Here is an 18102-nt window from a genome sequence, read left to right on the forward strand (position 1 = left end):
GCAAAAAATTTAAATATCTTTGGGGGCTAGGAAAATAATGTAAGTGAATGATGTAAAATATTTATAGGAAAAAATAACTGCTGAAAATACAATCAAACTTTATTTTCACTGAACGATGGTATATAGAGAAATAAAATAATATAAACATATGAAAGCAAAATATTTTAATTTGAGAGGAAAACTTAAAGTCAATAAGTCATTATTAATTAATTACTAATTCTATAGCTTGTGGTGTTTTTGGTTCTTCCCTGCAATTAAAAAAGTGATTCCTTTTCTTCTGCCCTTTGATATTACTATATTTTGCATTTCCTATGGCATTGTGGACAACTTCAAATATTTTACTTTAAATTATTGGCATTTAATTTTATACAGATTCATAAGGGAAACAATTATTGACTGAAGTAGGCATTTACAAATGTGGATAGAACTCTTACACACCGTGCCCTTCCTTCCTCTCTCTTTACATGGGTGACTCCTTCTCATTCTTCAGTTCTCAGGTTAAATTTTTCCTCTTCAGAGGTGGCTTTTCTCCCCATTATTATTTCTCATCCTTCTGTTTTCTTACTAGTATTTTTACTACTAGTAGCTACACTTGTTTTGTTAACCTGATACTCGTCTTTTCTACTAGCCTACAAGTTCCATGGGGGCAGGGTCTCTATAAGTTTCCCTCATCATTACATACCAGTATCTAACTTCATGCCTAAGTTACAGTGAGAGCTCAATACAGAATTGAAGAAAGAATGGTTAAAATCCATTAAGCTCTGGTCAGAGGGCAAGACTGACAGCCCAATTATCCTGGTTAGTGATGATTTGAGACCCAATTAAACTCCTATTCCAAATGGAGAAAGATAACTGAAAATAAATGTTTTAAAATAACTTTCTGGAGGGATATTTGGGAGTGCTTATCAGAACTTAAACTGAACACATATTTTGACCAAACTGTTGACCTTTCAGTAATGTATTCTATAGAGATTCACAATAGGCACATCTTTTAAAGCAGCAATTCCTTTCCTACACAAGAAGTCAGACAACCAGACATGTGTGGAGATGCGTTGTCATTACAATATCATTTGTAAACTCAGAAAACAGAAGTTGGAAATTAGCTAAACGTACTTCAAAATTATTTAAATAAATTCTGATATGTTCATCAATGAGATGCTATGCAAACATTAAAATTAAAATATATGACTGTATTAAGTTATAGTTAAAAATCACAGTGAAAATAAATTCACAATATATTGTTAAGTGAAAAAATTTTAAATAACATGTGTACAGTAATCACTCCCCTTTTTGTTTAAAACAATAATTGATATGCGTACATGGGCATGCCCAGAAAAATATTTAGAAGCATATATAAGATACTGCTCATATGATTATTTCTGAAGAGTGGAATTTCTAAATATTTTTATGCTGTGCTTGTTTATTGTTACAAGAAACATGCATTAATTTTATAATAATTTTTAAAACTAATAAATATATTTCTACTTGGAAAAAATACTTCTTAAGAAGATGAACCCACTTCTCTTAGGAATGTATTTGAATGTCTCCCATGCCTTTCAGTCAGACATTTCTTCTACCTTATGACTCAGTGATTCCACTTCTGGGAATGTATCTGAAGAAACCCAAAAACTGACTTGATAGAGTATATGCACCCCTATGTTCCTTGCAGCATTATTTACAATAGCCAAGATTTGCCCAGTACCCATCAGCAGATGAACAAATAAAAAAGATGTAATACATTAATACATTTACGCAGTGGAATACTACTCAGCTGTAATAAAAGAAGGAACTCTTACCTTTTGTGGCAACATGGGTGGATCTGGAGAGTATTATGCTATGTTAAATAAGCCAGTCAGAGAAAGACAAGTAGTATAGGATTTCATTTATATGTGGAATCTAACGAACAGAATAAACAAAATAGAAACAGACTCATAGATACAGAAAACTGAGAGTTCTTTGAGGGGTGGAGGTTTGGGAACAAGATGAAAAAAATGAAAGGAATTTTTAAAAACCCTCATAGACACAGACAACAGTATAATGTTCACCAGAGGGAGAGGTTGGTGGGGGGAGGTAGAAGAGGGTAAATGGGGGGTAATGGAGATGAAAGAAGACTTGACTTGGTATGTGTTCATCACAGCCAATACACAGATATATATTATAGAATTGTACACCTGAGCCCTGTATAATTTTATTAACCAATGTCTCCCCAATTCATTCAATAAAAATTAAAAGATAAAAAAGAAACTTCTTCCAATTTTAGCATGTTTCAACTTGGTTAGAAAAGTAAAATTGTTTTTAAAAATTGACTTTTATTCTTCTTCCAATATGGTCCAGAACACACTTAATGCTTGAAATATATTTTTGATTTTATTTCACTGAGCATTAAGTATTATTGGTAAAGCTGCAACGTTATCAAGCTCAGTTTACAAACTTGATTTTATTTTACGTTTTTCTGTTATACTTTTTAAAAGTGAATGCAAATAACTAATTCAAATAACAATTTTCATGACATTACATTCAGTGTCCAAGAACGTAAGCCCTGGATGAGAGGGACACCACCATCCCACCAACAAATGGTTGGATTGTTATTCTCTCAAATCATGCTGTGTCATATGTAGAGATCTTGTTTTCCTTCACAATCTTCTTCACTAAGAGCTGAATCACAGTCCAGCTAGTTTATAGGTTCTTTGTTTGCACGAATCAATCCAAACAGTCTAATAGGATCATCATGAATGTTTTCCTCTACTGCCTGGCTGTCAGGTGGGAAACTGTCTACCAGGCTAGTCTTAGGAAGGCCGGCATTTGTTCCATGTAACAGTTCCTCTCCATTCTTCTCTGACAAATGAGTATTTTGTTTCCTGGGCTTTCTGCGCTTCCCTTCATAGTTGTGATTCAGTTGGGCGTAAAACATCTGTGTTTCATTGATTGCCTAAAAAGAAAAGCATATTAGTTTTTCATTGTTAGTCCATTTTTTAACACTTTTCATAGGAAAACACTATGAAAAGCAAGAAGATTGCTTTCTGGACTTCACCTACCTGATTCTGACAAATTTGTCAGAATGATGATAAAAAGTATTAGTCAATTCAAGACTTTTTAGTGGAAAAGAGTGCTTATATAAACTTTTTGCTTGTGTAGTTTTATTTCTTTCCTATACTTAGATGGACTCTTACCAGCCTCTCCCCTTCCTTTACCTTAGGGAGCGCTTGCCCTAAGTTGCTCTTACCAAGTAACTTAATAATTGGTCATTTAATGGTTTCCACAAAAGTCCCCAATTATTCTACAGTTTTGAGATTCAGAACTATAAAAATAATAGTGTCGATTTATATGACTAGTATTTGGCAAAAAGTACATTTCCCATATTTATTATTTTCTTCCTTCTGCTTACCCCTCAGGTTCCCTTTGAGCTTATTTTGGGTTGGCCTTAGAGATATTTATTTACATCTAAGAGGGTTTGGTAGTTCTCTCTGGTCTAGTGCTGGGTCAGTACTAGAACAGGAAGAGCTAGAGACTAGGGAAACTTGGGGAAACAATAGGCTGAAAGGCAAGACCTTGAATTTGGCGATGGAAAGCTGAGGGTTGAATTCTGGCTCTGTAATGTGATAACCATGGGATCTTGGGCTGTTTTAAAAAACTATTCTGAGTCTCAATTTTCTTGCTTATAAAATGAAAGCAACTAAATTACAGTGTTATGAGTAAATAAAGGTAATATATATGGAAGCTATAACCATTGTCCAAAAGTAAGGTATGGGATTATATTTATTAGAATTTACAGGATAAAACTTTGGGACAGCTATTGAATAAACCAAAAGTTTCTGTATTAAGGATTTATCTTTATGATTAGGCCAAAATTATATCAATTTGTGAGGGCAGGGGTAAGGAAGCAACATTGGATTAACTGAACTCTCCCTCCTCCACTCATTTTCATGTTAAATGTTAAATGTGTTATATTTTCTACCAAGCAGAAAAGATGGTTGTACTTACAATTTCTCTGATATTTTTGGCTGACTTTTTATTCCTAAAATAACCATTTCTAGAAAATTGTGATAGCTGCTTAACTGGTATCTTTGCTCTAGTCTCTTCCCTCTGCCAGTGAACTTATATATTGTATTCAAATTATCTTCGTACGGCAAAATTTTCATATTTTGACCATCCTCTCTCCAAAATTTTACCCTATATACTAAAGTCTGAATTTCATGTCCTGACATTGAAGGTTTTCCATGCTTGATACTGCTTCACCTTTTAAATTTGGATTCCTACTACTCCCCTGCAAAAACTCTGTATGTCAGGCAAACTGAACAATTCACTGCTCCCTGAATACACTTTGTGCATTTAACTCCTTTGTCTTTGCTCAGGCAGAAAGAGAAGGAGATGTCACGGATGTTCAGAAATAACCAGAAGACACTCAGCATTGCAAAGGGATAGGTATCTGTTGCGTCTGTCCAGCACTTTGTTCTATTTTTTTAATATAAAAAAATTTTCCCTTCATCTCCCTTTGGGAAATTCCTCACCCTTAGCTGGTCCTAGATTAAAGTGCTGCAGGGCCAGCACAGAACTAAGCATGTGACCTAGGCTGGAACCAACCACACCATCCTTCCCCCTGGCAACAGAAGTTGGCCCAAGAATAGATGACATGTGGTTTCAGGAGAACCAATTATATGGCACATTTGGGGTTGATGTACAGGTGCAAGGAATAAAACATGTGTTGTTTCCTGGAGCTGAGAGGAAGAAAATCTGGGACTTGCAGTGGCTTGCCCAGCCTCAGTGGAGGAGTTTGTGGTGAAAGAAAAGAACGAAATAGGTCACAGACGGAAGCAGGGAGGGAGGAGGTACGAAGAGAGTCCTCACAGTTGGTCACCTCAAAAACAAAATACACCCTTATATAGCTCCTTGTCATGTGAGCCGGCAGTGTTCTTCGTATGCTAAAGTGGTTTGAATTGGGTTTCTGCCCTTATAACTTAAAGCATCTGATCAACAGTTGGACAACTTTGTCAAGTGCTGCAGAGTTCAAAAACTGTGTTCCTGGGAAAGAACTACAAATTGTACATGGCACAGTCACTTGTGATTTCCAAAGTTACTTTAGTTGAGGGCATGGGTAGAATATATATAGCGAGGGGTAAAAGAATGGTTATCTGTGGAGAGAAATGAAAACAGTAAAGTAAAAATCAGTGTAGGAGTCAGAGAGATAAACAAGTTGAAGTCAAATTTTGTTGTTTTATTCTTAAGTATTAGGGTGATTTGTGCATGTTGGTAGGTATATAGAAATAGTTTTTTGAAAAAGTTGATTTCAGAGGGAGAGAAACAATGATGTGAGAGAGAAACATCAATCAGCTGCCTCCCATATGCCCCCAACCAGGGATCAAACCCTGCAGCCTAGGTATGTGCTTTTACTGGGAATCAAACCTGCAACTCTTTGGTGTATGGGATGAGCCACCCAGCCATGGAAAAATAGTTTTAAAAAGTGAAAAATGGAGATAAATAATTTAATGTTTAAGACCTTGAAAGAAATGAGAGAAATGGTCAAGAGCATAAGGAGCAGTACTGGCTTTAGAAAGGAGAGAGCGTATTTCTGACGTAAGAGGGAAAGGAGAGACTGATGAGAGATTTTGACATGAAGAGGAAAGGACCAAGCTCACATTTGTGTCCCTCAAATATTTTAGGATATGAGAATGCTTGTGGGCTCATTTTATTAGTAGGTTTGCTGATAAACTCTTCCGGGTTAAAAGAAGATTGAGATACTGAAATTACAAGTTCTGAACTGTACACATTATTTTCGAAGGGCAAGAAACTTATTTCCATTTTTCCAACAAACACTTCATCCATCAAGCTTTATGCACAATATTGCAGATTCCTGATACTTTTGTAACAGACTATAGTAACAAAGTAAGCATTGGAGTAGGAAACTGGGCAGTATGTTTGAAGATAATGATCATTCTAACAAAATGGAATTAAGCGAATATAAAGAAATTACTTCTAATCTGTGAAACTAAATTTGTGAGGAGGATGTAATAGAATAAAAACTAATCCCCTTAGAGTATCTTTGATGATGTAATTTATAAAATAGCAGACTTGAAGACATTTTCAGGTTTTGCAAAATTTCCACTTTAGTAATAACTCAATGCAACTCAAATAAAGCAACTCCAATAGTGCTGCGTCCCTCATAGGAATCTGAGAAGATAATGCATATAAAGACATAAAACGAGGCCTAACACATAACAACTGCATTGGAAGTACTGGCCCCATGGCTATTTCTAGATGGTAGCAAGAGTGCACATCATTGAAGGAACAAAATCTGAGAGGAGAAGAAGGAATAAGAACTATTTTAAGTAAACTTATACTTTAGCAGCAGGTAGACTAAGAATTGTGAAAGGCTTTTGATGAAGTCAGTCTGAGAAGGTTGAGCTTATTGTGGTAGAAAAAGAAGAAACCATTCATTTCTTCTAGGGCTTTTATATGTTTTTGTTTAAACTATCACTCTGCTTATCCCCACTTACTGTGTGTAAATCTCTTGCTGCAAGACCAAAGACATAGGACTTGTATGAAAATTTACGCTCATGCCCTGTTAAATAGAAGGATGGTCTTTTCTATCCAGCTAATTTACCATTGAACTAAAGTTCTCTCTCTCTCCCTGTTTCCCCATAAATTACTAACATCTAGGCCTTTAAGCATTATACATGTGTCAACTTTTATATTTATCTCTGTGACACAATTTTTTCAATCTGAAAGTAAAATGCTTAATTGATTATGTAGGAAGAGAATCAACTTTTCCATTTAAATCTATTGCCTTTGTAATTGCACTCAATTTTGACTCTTTGAATGTGTGTCCAAGTAATGTTTACCTGCCTTTGAGCTTCCCTTTAGAGATCAGGTCCTAGAACACAACACATTCAGGTGGCAAACTTCCTAACAGCTGCTTCAGTTGTGCATCAGAACGCATTCCTTTTCTGCTCTCAACACCTGTGGCTGTGCTGTGCTCTAGACTAAACTTGACACCTGACATAGAAAACAGAACTAACCTGTGCGGGTGGGGTGGCTTCTTGCAGTTCATTCACAGATCTCTCTGGGCGGGCTTTCATTTGTTCATAGCAATTTTCATCCGTTGGTTCTTAGGAGTTGAAAAGATGATGATTCACAATGGAAAAACAAAATATGCTGGCATAAGTAAAAATACATGACCCGAACAATATTTAGCTGTAAATGTGAAATTCACAAAAATCATTTAATTTGTCTTTTTCGTGGAGATGCAAAGAGATAAGGACGCACTAACTGTTCTCTGCAGGTCAGATGGTGAAGTCTTTGCCCCACAGTGTTAACAGTAAGACAAAAGGAGATCACTTGGGATAAGGACTAGACCATAGTCATTTGTAGGCAATGACAATCTCAAACTACCATTTAGATATTTTAGAGATCCCATGAGTTAAATTTTTGCCTGTGTTCTCTTCTATTTAAGTATGATTGCAAATGATGCATGGTAGCATAATGCATAGTGTGCCCGCATTGATGATTACATACAATTTGGTAGTGTTTTTCTGTGAACAAGAAACTTCCCCGAAGCATTCTGAAACTTAAGTCCTATTTTGAAAAATGTGGTCTAGATTATAATTGTTCCATAAATCAGTGACAGGACAGTCCAGCCAGTCTGTTCTGAAGGCGGGCTGTCTCATGCTGACTCTTAAGTACTTGGAGATCTTGTGCAGTGTCCACAAGCCGGCAGACAGGCACTCGTTTCAGCCTGTGAGGATGCGCTTATTGAATCATTCATGCCTTTCTTACCCCAGAGACATGTATTTAAAAGGGAGAGGATAGAGAGTTAGTGACTGGTAGGATGGCCAGTAACCTGGCAGAACTGTGAACTGCCCCAATCTGAACACAATAAAAATAGTATCTTTACTATAATACAAGGTACCTCATCATTATTCAACCCTTTCTGAAAACACCACAAAAGAAAGGGTCCCTAGGATGGTATTTCTTGAGCCTAGTCCGTGGAATGCATGCATTAGAATCACCTGGGAGGTTTGTTAGATGGCAGATTCCTACGCCTTATCCTACACATACTAAATCGGAACCTGCAGGAGTGACCTGTGTGCTCACTTGAATATGGAGATAATTACAGGTATGGCGGGCTTCAAGGCACCGGGTACATAAGAAAGGGAGTCCTCAAATATTATAGGGGAGCGCCGTGATTCTGCAAGGTGAAACAGGAGGGCAAATTTGCTTTAATAGTTCATTCCTGAAAAGCAGTTCCTCATTCTTCAGAGTGCAGGGATTAGAGGGTACTTGACAATGGAAGATAGACAATAATTCTATAAATTCTTGAATTCTATAACACTCTCACATTCCTAACTTCAAAAGAATTCCACACTGTTTTGCTATATGGAGAGTCAGATCAGTTTAGTCCACTCCTGGAAACCTCTGTGTTGGAGACTCAGAAATCCACAGGGGCTCAGCCCGAGTTCTCCTGCTGTGGAATAAGTGAGGTGTTTGTAAAGCAAGGGTGGCCTTAAATGCTGGCATTACCCTCCCGGCTTCTCTCATCAGAGCTCTGGGATCAGATTGCAGTTGTCTGTTTGGAGGAATGTGGGGTATTTTTTGGGGGTGGTTGGGATGTTTCAAGTAATAACATGTTGGGAATTGATGAGTGTCTGTCACCTAAGAACAAAAATATATAACCCACTCAGGGATGATTTAGGTCTTCTCTCTCCCTACCCACTGTAGAAATAGCCCCAGGTTCTGTGCTTACAGAGAATGAGTTAAAACAAGGGAAACCAGAAAATGTATTTATTATTTTAGATATTTCACTATAGATTTGCTTTTGTATATGGTGCATAAAGCACTGTTTCCCTGGATGGGTTATTTTCTGTTCTAGAAATAGTATTTCAGAGAATTCTATGTGTGTCAAAATTCATGTAATAGAGTCTTCCTGTGTTCTCATTACTACTAGAGTGAAATGGAAGGCATACAGAAACAGGATGTTAATTTACACCTAATATTGTGACACATTTATGATGTGTGGTTTTGGAAATACATACTAAATGATATGCTAAACATACTTGAATTTATGGTTATCTTTGGAATATTTAAATGATATTATGACAAAAATAAGCCACCTCAAATTCTTTGTGGAATTAACTGGGGGGGGGGGGGAGGCGTGTATTGATTTATAGGTAAATTAATTTCTGAATAAATGAAACTTACCTGGGACCACCACATTATCTAAGTTACCATATATTGGTATGTCTTCAGCATAATACTCATCCTCCCTATAATAAGGAAAAATAACATTAGAACCCACTTTACACATAGTTCTTAACTAATTTCTCAGTTAAATTTGACATTGGGTAAACTTGTTCTTGTTCAGCCTTGGCCAATCAAGGTAGATATGTTTATGCACAACTGAGTGAATCCAAGTGTGAGAGCATGGCTGCATCAGGGTGTGTATGAATTTGAAGTGTTAGTTATTTTTTGGAACTCTCTCAGGAAATAATGATAGCAAGTACTTATTTAGTACTTACCTGTTTGTCAGTTGCTACCTGAAGTGAATTTTATATATTCATTTATTTAATTCTTACAATAATCTGACCAAATAAGCACTAAAGTATCCCTATCTTAAAGGCAAGGAATCTAAGGCCCAGAGAGGTCATATATTTGCTAAAGTTCATGAGAGTTGTAACGGGCAGAACTGGGATTAGAACCTAGGTTATCTGTGCTTTTACTACATGATGTACTGCCTCTTTACTTGACCAGACTTTCACTCCGAACAATCCCCTAAAACTATGTTTACAAAGTAAATATTAATTGACAGGGATGTATAAAAAGTAAAAAGCCAAAGAAATATTGGCAGATGCAATAAAATGATTGATTGCCTATTACACTCATGCTGTGCTGAGTTACATACATTATATCAAAGATCCAGCAAAATTCTACCAAAATACTATTATCACTCCCCACTTTACAGGTGAGAAGCCTAAGATTCAGACAGGTTAGCGTATTTTCCCTAACCTTATGCATAATATCAACATTATCTACCAATTATTAAAGCTTTTCTTTATGCCCATGTGCATTCAACCCTCAGACGCATTTTGTTTTTATCCCCACTGTGCATATAAGGAATTCACAGTTCACAGAGGTAAATTCTCCAAAGACGCAGAGACAGTAGCTGGCAGTGCTAGGATTGTAATGCAAGTCTGGCCCTAAGGCCCTGAATCTTACTTGCTCTTGATGTTTGATTAAGTTTCCTTACAGCCTCATCTGAGTAATCCTTTAAGGATTACAGCACACATCCCACCGTTGTCACAAGACAGCAAAATTGGTCCTGGAGACCAGCTTTCACAATAGCGGTGTAAGAACAGAGACCCATCAGGTAGTGAGAGTGACATTTCAGAAAACTGCCTTAACTTTGATATCACGTATCACCGACAGCTGGTAGGAATTGCAACAAAAGAAAAAAGAACTCTTAGCTCAAGGCGTACCATCTATATTACTAGCCATGCTTCTGAAAGAAGACAGTAAATGTAAATAGCAAGTAGATGTCCTTAAAAAAATTACAGATCAAATGATATCTAGGTAAAATGGATTGAAAAGCCCAGATGCGGGCCTGTGTTTTGCTTATCTTATAACAAAGGAACTCATTCGCACCCCTTCTTTCTATCTGTATTTCAATATAGCTTAATATTGTGATACGGAAGGGACCCTGCTCATGGTTTTCCTCCGGCTATGCAGAGAATATAATAACAAAAGGTAAAGAATTTTTAATAAGGCAATCCATCTATTTTCCTAGCCCACACAGACAGCAGATACAATCTGCAAATGATAAATCATGTTGAAAAAATGAATATCATTTCTTTCCTTATGAATGAAAATAAGATGTGACTTATAATGCAGTGTCCTGAGTCTACAAGCAGGTCTCAGATGATTAATCATCTCAAATAAAATATTATTCAGAAGCACTTACCTAATAAATTAATATATGTATATATATGATACTTATTATATATATGATATTTATAAATGCCAAATAGCTTCAGTCTATTGCAGATATTTAATAAATTCCAAGCACAAGTGTTTGGCAGTGTTTTTACATGGAAGGTTAATTATCATTAAAAATAAATTCATAAATAAGCTTAGATCCCAGAGGCCAGTGCACTTCTGAGTTTTGGGCTAGATCAGATTCTCCATTGCTCAGAGACTGTCTGAAATAGTCCTCTAACCAATAAGCACATTTAATTACACTCCACAATTTAAAATATTATTGTCTTTTACTAGGGTCCAAATTTCCTATTTTTACATATATTTTCTCTAGTTTATATTTTAAAATTGTTATTTATATTTTACTATTATTTTATTGTGAAGTCTTTTTTAGAAAAATGTCTTCATATTTTATTATCTAAGTATATTAAATAATTAAATTCAATTTTTAAAAAGTCATTACTTCTGCCTGGGTGACTTTGGGCATAAATTCTCTGATACAAGTAAGTATTATACTTGTCTATAAATCAAGGAAATTAAACTATTTAATTCCTATTGTTCTTTTCAGTTCCCAAATTATATGATATAAATGTAACATTCTAATATCCAAATAAAAATGAAAGATACTTCTATAAAAGTAAAGGTATTTTAAGGGACTGGAAAGTTGTCATATTGAGGAAAGAGCAAGGTTAGGGTCTTCCAGAAGTTGGTTTGGGTAAGTGTTAACTAGATTTGCTTAATATACATTCTGTGAATCAGCAGATATATGTTTGGGCTCCATGAGTGAATAAATGTTATTTAAAGCCATTACTAATTTTGGCTCTCAAAGTACATAATCAGAAATAGACAAGTTGTGAAGTATATACACGAATGTGTGAATTAACATGCCAACTGCTTTTTATAGATAATATCTGCATTGTATAATCAAATTTTGCCTAAATGGAGATTCATTACAATAGATTAATTATTAAACCCTTAAGGGAATCCGCACCTTTCCATCCTTGTATCCCTATGTTTAGCAAAGTTCTTATTTGTTGAATGAATTATATTAAATGTTGTAAAAGAGCCAACCTCTTTTTTTTGCATTTGCCCTACAGCTAAGAGGCTATTCGCTTTGAGATGGGTATTTTATCAATTTTCCCTTCTGACTCTTACCATCTTCATGCCCGAACTACCAACCCAATTTTCAGCAAAATGATCAAATCATGAGACTATCATATTGCATCTTAATTGCCCTTCAAGTGACAAGTATCAAATCAATTGTCAGATTAATTTATATATAATTATGTCAGATTTTCTTTGTTACATTTTTGTAACCAAGTCAGCAAATTACTCTTGATTTGAGCTAATGACTTGAAAATTATGTTATAGAATCCAAGGTCAAGAGTACTTATAAAAGTAAGTTGTGTGTGCGCGCATGTGTGTGTGCATCTGCCTGTAGCCCAGATCCTGAAACTGCCAGAGACATTTCCACACGGAGAAGAAAAAAACAACAGACCTTTCAGAGGTTTATAATCTTATCCTACTGACTGAGAAAGCTCTGTGTTTTTGAAAGATCTTTAAGTCTATCAGTCTACCATTTCAGAAAGATATGGAGAAGTAAAATTTTCTGTATTTAGATTTTTTTTATCCAAAAGAGAAATCTCCAGTCTAATGAAACATTTGGGCCAGAATATACTGCCTAAGAAAATCAAACTTCTTCACTATGACTCACACCATAAACCCTTTGTAAAAAAAAAAAAAAGTATCGCACTATACAATTTCTCAGCAACTAGCTCAATAAGTATTCAAGAGAATAAGTTGTACCTATAACTGCACATTATTTTAGAGCTGATTTATCACATTTCTCTAGTGGTTGACATTATCCCTAGAAACAGCATACCACAAAGTATCCTAATCAATGCATGCGTGTAAACATATCTTTACTTTTATTATGTATTGCCAGATTTCTTTCCACACTTGATGCTTAAGGGCCATACAACTCTATATATAATTAGACTACAGTTTTACAGTATAAGCTGAATCATAGTCTAGTATAATTTTCTCTGGAAATTGATGCTACTCCTAGAGATAACAAGTTAGAGTCCCATTCCATTCTTTACCAGCCCTCTCATTGACTCAGGATGAGTAAGTAACTAGGGCAGATAATAATGTTATAGCTTATAATTTTCAGATGAGAGTAAAAGTAATTACAACTCATTTTTCATTTATTTTTAGTCCAAATACTATATCCCTGAGCCCAACCTATCAGCAACATAGCATTTATTACTTTCTTTTATTAATTGGGAATCATAATACATAACTTATTTTCTACATACCTGGGAATGTAGTCTTCAGAGTACCTGTATATTTTACCTGAAAGATATTCAGAATAGACAAATGAGAAGAAGTTTTGATATATATTTGTTAAATCTTCTAGAAAGGGTTGTGAGTGGAACTTAACACAGTTAACAATATCAGTTAACATTTTTAATCAAAACATTTGGTTACCATTATTTGAACTAGAGATAATGATCATCTCTAATGTGGGCCAATCATAACTTATTTACTCTCTTGGTAGTTTGGGAGTGAAATTCAGGGCAGCAGAATAAAAATAATAATAAAAATTAGAGCAGAATTGAATGAAACAGAGAACAAAAAGACTATACAAAAAATTAATACAACAAAGAGCTGGTTCTTTGAAAAGATTAATAAAACTGGCAACCCCCTGGTTAAAATCACTAAGGAAAAAAAGAGAAAATCCTCATATAAACAAAATCAGAAATGAAAAATGAGAAGTTACTACAGATATTACAGATAATACAAAGGATCATACTAAAATACTATGAAAGGCTGAGTATATGCCACTAAATTCAAAATCCTAGAAGAAATGGATAAGTTCCTAGAAGTATATAACCTTCGTAGAATGAATCATGAAGAAGTGGAAAATCAAAATAAACCAATCAACAATGAGGAAATTTAAACAACCATCAAAAACCTCCCCAAACATAAAAGGCCAGGGCCAGATGGCTTCACTAGTGAATTCTATCAAACATTCAAAGATTTGATACCTATCCTTCTCACACTGTCCCAAAAAGTTGAAGAAAAGGCAATACTTCCTAACACATTTTATGAGGCCAATGTAACCGTAGCACAAAGACTTGGCAAGGATAACAAACAATAAACACACACACACACACACACATACACACCATACACACAAACTACATACCAATATCTCTGGTTAGTATAGATGCAAAAATCCTAAACAAAATACTAGCAAATCAAATATAACAATATGTTAAAAAAATATTTCATGATCAACTGGGGTTCATTCCAGGGACACAAGGAAGGTTTAACATACATAAGTGAACCAATGTAATATACCACATTAACAAAAGAAAGGATAAAATCATATGATCTTATCAATAGATGCAGAAAAAGCATTTGATAAGGTACAGCATTCCTTTATGATTAAAACACTCAATAAAATGGGTGTGGAAAAAAGTACCTCGCCATAAAAAAAACCATATATGATAAACCCTCAGCTAATATCACATCTTCAATTTTGAAATACTTAAAGCTTTTTCTCTAAAATCAATACAAGAATGCCCACTCTCACCACTTGTATTTAACATAGTCCTGAAAGTCCTGACCAAGCAATCAGGCAAGAGAAAGAAATAAAAGTCATCCCAATGAGGGATGAAGAAGCAAAAGTGACACTTTTTTGCAGATGACATATTCCTAAAGACTCCACCAAAAAACTATTAGAAACAATAAACAAATACAGTAAAGTTGCGGAATACCAAACACTGTACAAAAATCTACCACTTTCCTATATACTAACAATTAAACTTCAGAAAAAGAAATGAAAAAAAACCCCAATTTCTTTTGCAATTACAACCACAAGAATAAAATACGTAGGAATAAACTTGAAACCAATATGATCTTATTTACCACTGTCACCTCAATAAATTTAATATTTTTTTAAAAAATAGCAAAATGGCTTTTAAAAGAAACTCTTAAAAAGAGCCCGGGGCTCTGCAGTAACAAGGCTGATGAGAGTAGATGTGGGACTGTAAACCCATGAAAAAGTACGTGCCGATTCAAAGAAAGAACCCGGGTGATGGTTCAGAAGCAAGTGGAAGGAAAATATTTTTATTTTAAATTAAATATATGTTTTCAAAATTGAAAAAATAGTTCCAAGACATTTTTTTAAATGAAAGGCAATAATAGATTTATAATGAATTATTGAGGGACATTAAGGAAAATTCAGAGTACAGTTTCAATAATTAAGACCAATATTATGAAGAAGTCTGTATTACCTGGTCATGAATAAATTTTCTTTGATATTGAACTGGATGGATGTATCTAATGTTATATTTATTTTATTTTGATTAGATGTTATTTAATCTGGCACTAAATTAAAGCCAAAATTTTGCAGAACTTACTTTTATAAAAATGAAGCCCAATATTATCTAAGTCTCTGACAATGACTCAGACACAATAGTAACCAAACAGAGATCTTTCAGCTTCAACATGTGAAAAACACTCTGTATTGGTAAGGAACCAGCACAGATATTTCCAAATAATTGAATAAATCATCAAATAACCTCGAAGATTATTTTTTGGTAGATTTATGTGCAACAGAGTTAAGTTATTCTCCAGAGAGATCATTAACTGTTAGAGAAACATTATTGGAATAACATATCAAAATCATCACATTGGAAGATACAGTGGACATGTCCCATGTCCATGTGTTTGAATAATTCTGTGAAGAACCAAATGTGGGACATTTTTGCAGAATGTATACACAGAGCAGCTATGCAACCTAAAATGATGAATGTAATCCACTGGGGGTATATCTAAAATACTCTTCTGCTAGCCAACAGGAAACGCCCTACCATGAGCTGCATATGAAAAAATGCAGTTGTTTTCAACTACCTTCAGATCAGTCTTGTGAATATGAAAGCACGTAGATGTAGGGAGAAGTGTAGAGATGTCTGGTGTTGCACAAAACAAGTTAATGGAAGCTTGAGAAAGGTAAACAATATCAATGAGCATGAGAATAAATATTAGTTAATATAGACCAAAAAATTGTACTCTGGAAAATATCAAATATGTGGAGTGTTTTTTGGCATGACAGAAATGTTTATACTCAGGTAATCAATAATTATTCAGCTTTGTCTGGAATTAAAGTGCATTATCATACACAAGAATAACTTGATGTATCATGGAACAAATTCAGGCTGAGAATTCAGAAGACATGGGATTTAGGCAGCAGTTCTTGGATGCATTTGCATCACCTTAAAACTCTGACTCTCAGTTTACCCATATGTAAGGACAAAAATGTCTACATTGGGCAAGTAGATGTAGAAGATAAATAAAGCAATTTTTGTAAAAATGTCATAGAAATGGCAAAGTTAATATTTAATATTCTATATTCTAAATCCATATCACATAACAAGCCATGATTTAATTGTGCTGATTTGAATTGGAAAGTTTCTTCATTAAATGGGTCAGCTGAAAACAATTGATATAATTATGATGCTATTTTAACGATAAAATATTTTTAAGTAAATCTTGATATAGGATGAAATAACCAAATCTCACCTTTGGCAGAGGAATTGTCACCAACTGAACAGTAAATAGAAAGAAAAGGTAAAGAATAAAGAAGTGAAAACAAAAATAAAGAGTGACATTACTTAAATAGAATAAGAAAAAATAAGTATGGAGTAAAAATATTTCCCCAAAGATTTTTAAGAAACAACATGGATCTTCCATGGCGGTGGTTGGAGTGCGAATGCTGGTGCCTGGAAAGTATGCCGGGGCAACGGGTGACTGGACAGCTCTATAGAAGGAAAGGGTAGCTGGATGTACTATCACCGGAGAACAGCAAAAGAGAGTTTTAGACCAAAAAGATTTGCAAGAAAAAGAAGTGGAAGCAATTATGTAAAGGATACAATATACTAATGTAATGCTTAGGTAAAAGGAAAGGAACTAAAACAGTGTGAAGATAAAAATGAGTAACAGGTAAAAAAAATTATATAGCAGGTCCAACTATGCTGAAGAAGCACTGTGAAGGGGGGAACTCAAAAGTTCAAGGACACCACCACATTCCTTGCTATTCTTAGGACTTAACTGCGCTATCTAGAGTTGGATGCTTGGGACTTGTGTGGTTTTAATTTTACAATATTTACTATAAAAAGTTGATAGAATATGATCTCCTTAAAAAGGGGAGTAGTAATGAAGTCTAAAGGTTACAGCTATGGAGAAAGGTCAGCATGCCCAGCTCCTGAAAAGGGCTTGCTCTGACATAAGGGTTTACAAGTTTATTTACAAATAACTGGAATGATTTAAAAGCTCCCTAATCATTTCAATGGTAATCAGTAAAACAATAAAAGCAGTTCTTATTTAGCTATAATGCAGTTACATTTGCAAGACTCTGTTTGAGAAGAGCTGGGTGAGTTTTCAAAAGCCTCTCCTGTGATTCAGATGCAAAGACTTGTTTGTTTCGGGTTCATGGTTAAGAAGGTGTGAGCAAACATTTGCTTTTATGTTTTCCCCTTTATAGTTGTTCATCCTTCCATACACAATACAAGAAAAAACAGCACATGGCTGAAACTCCATAATAAAAAAAAAAAAAGATTTGATACATTTTTAATGTGAAAAAACATGCCATAATTTTCTAGTGAATAGGAGATATACTGATAAGACTTTGATGTATGAGCAAAGCATACATTTGTTTTAACCTTCTCAAAGCAGAGAAGAAAGATTGGATGAAGATTTTTTTTTGTTTTTTGGTTTCGGGGTTTTTTGTTTTTGTTTTTGTTTTTTGTTTTTTGCTTTAAAGGAGATAAAATGAATGCAATCCCATAAGAAAAAAAAAAAGAAATAAACATCATCTTCCTAAAGATCAGGTTTGGACCAACAATCACATAAAAAAGGAAAGATTTATTTTGGAGGGAAAGAAGAACTGCATTTCAAAGCTTCTACTTAGCACTGCTACAGAAAACATCAAGGAGAGGCTTATCTTGTCTATCTGATCGAATGTGAAGATACTACATTGTTGCTGGGATAGAGGCTGTCTTTGTAAGCTATTTAATACACAAGCAGAGCTTCCTCACTGACTGTTTGCCAAGGTGGAGTCATATCTTGCAA

General features: G+C 34.7%; 1 protein-coding gene across 1 annotated transcript in view; it reads right to left on the minus strand.

Moving 5' to 3' along the window:
• Positions 1 to 2671: 2671 nt before the first annotated feature.
• Positions 2672 to 18102, minus strand: part of LOC129073579 (T-cell receptor-associated transmembrane adapter 1) — a 28638-nt gene continuing 13207 nt past the window's right edge. The window contains exons 3-6 of the mRNA XM_054577236.1: positions 13281 to 13317; positions 9193 to 9257; positions 7014 to 7102; positions 2672 to 2929 (exon numbers count right to left, since the gene is read on the minus strand). Coding sequence (XP_054433211.1) covers positions 2672 to 2929; positions 7014 to 7102; positions 9193 to 9257; positions 13281 to 13317 — 449 coding nt within the window. The remainder of the gene's footprint in view (positions 2930 to 7013; positions 7103 to 9192; positions 9258 to 13280; positions 13318 to 18102) is intronic.

Source organism: Pteronotus mesoamericanus, unplaced genomic scaffold (assembly GCF_021234165.1).
Source record: "Pteronotus mesoamericanus isolate MK-2021 breed Mesoamerican mustached bat unplaced genomic scaffold, CSHL_Meso_final contig_42, whole genome shotgun sequence".
NCBI classification, from domain to species: domain Eukaryota; kingdom Metazoa; phylum Chordata; class Mammalia; order Chiroptera; family Mormoopidae; genus Pteronotus; species Pteronotus mesoamericanus.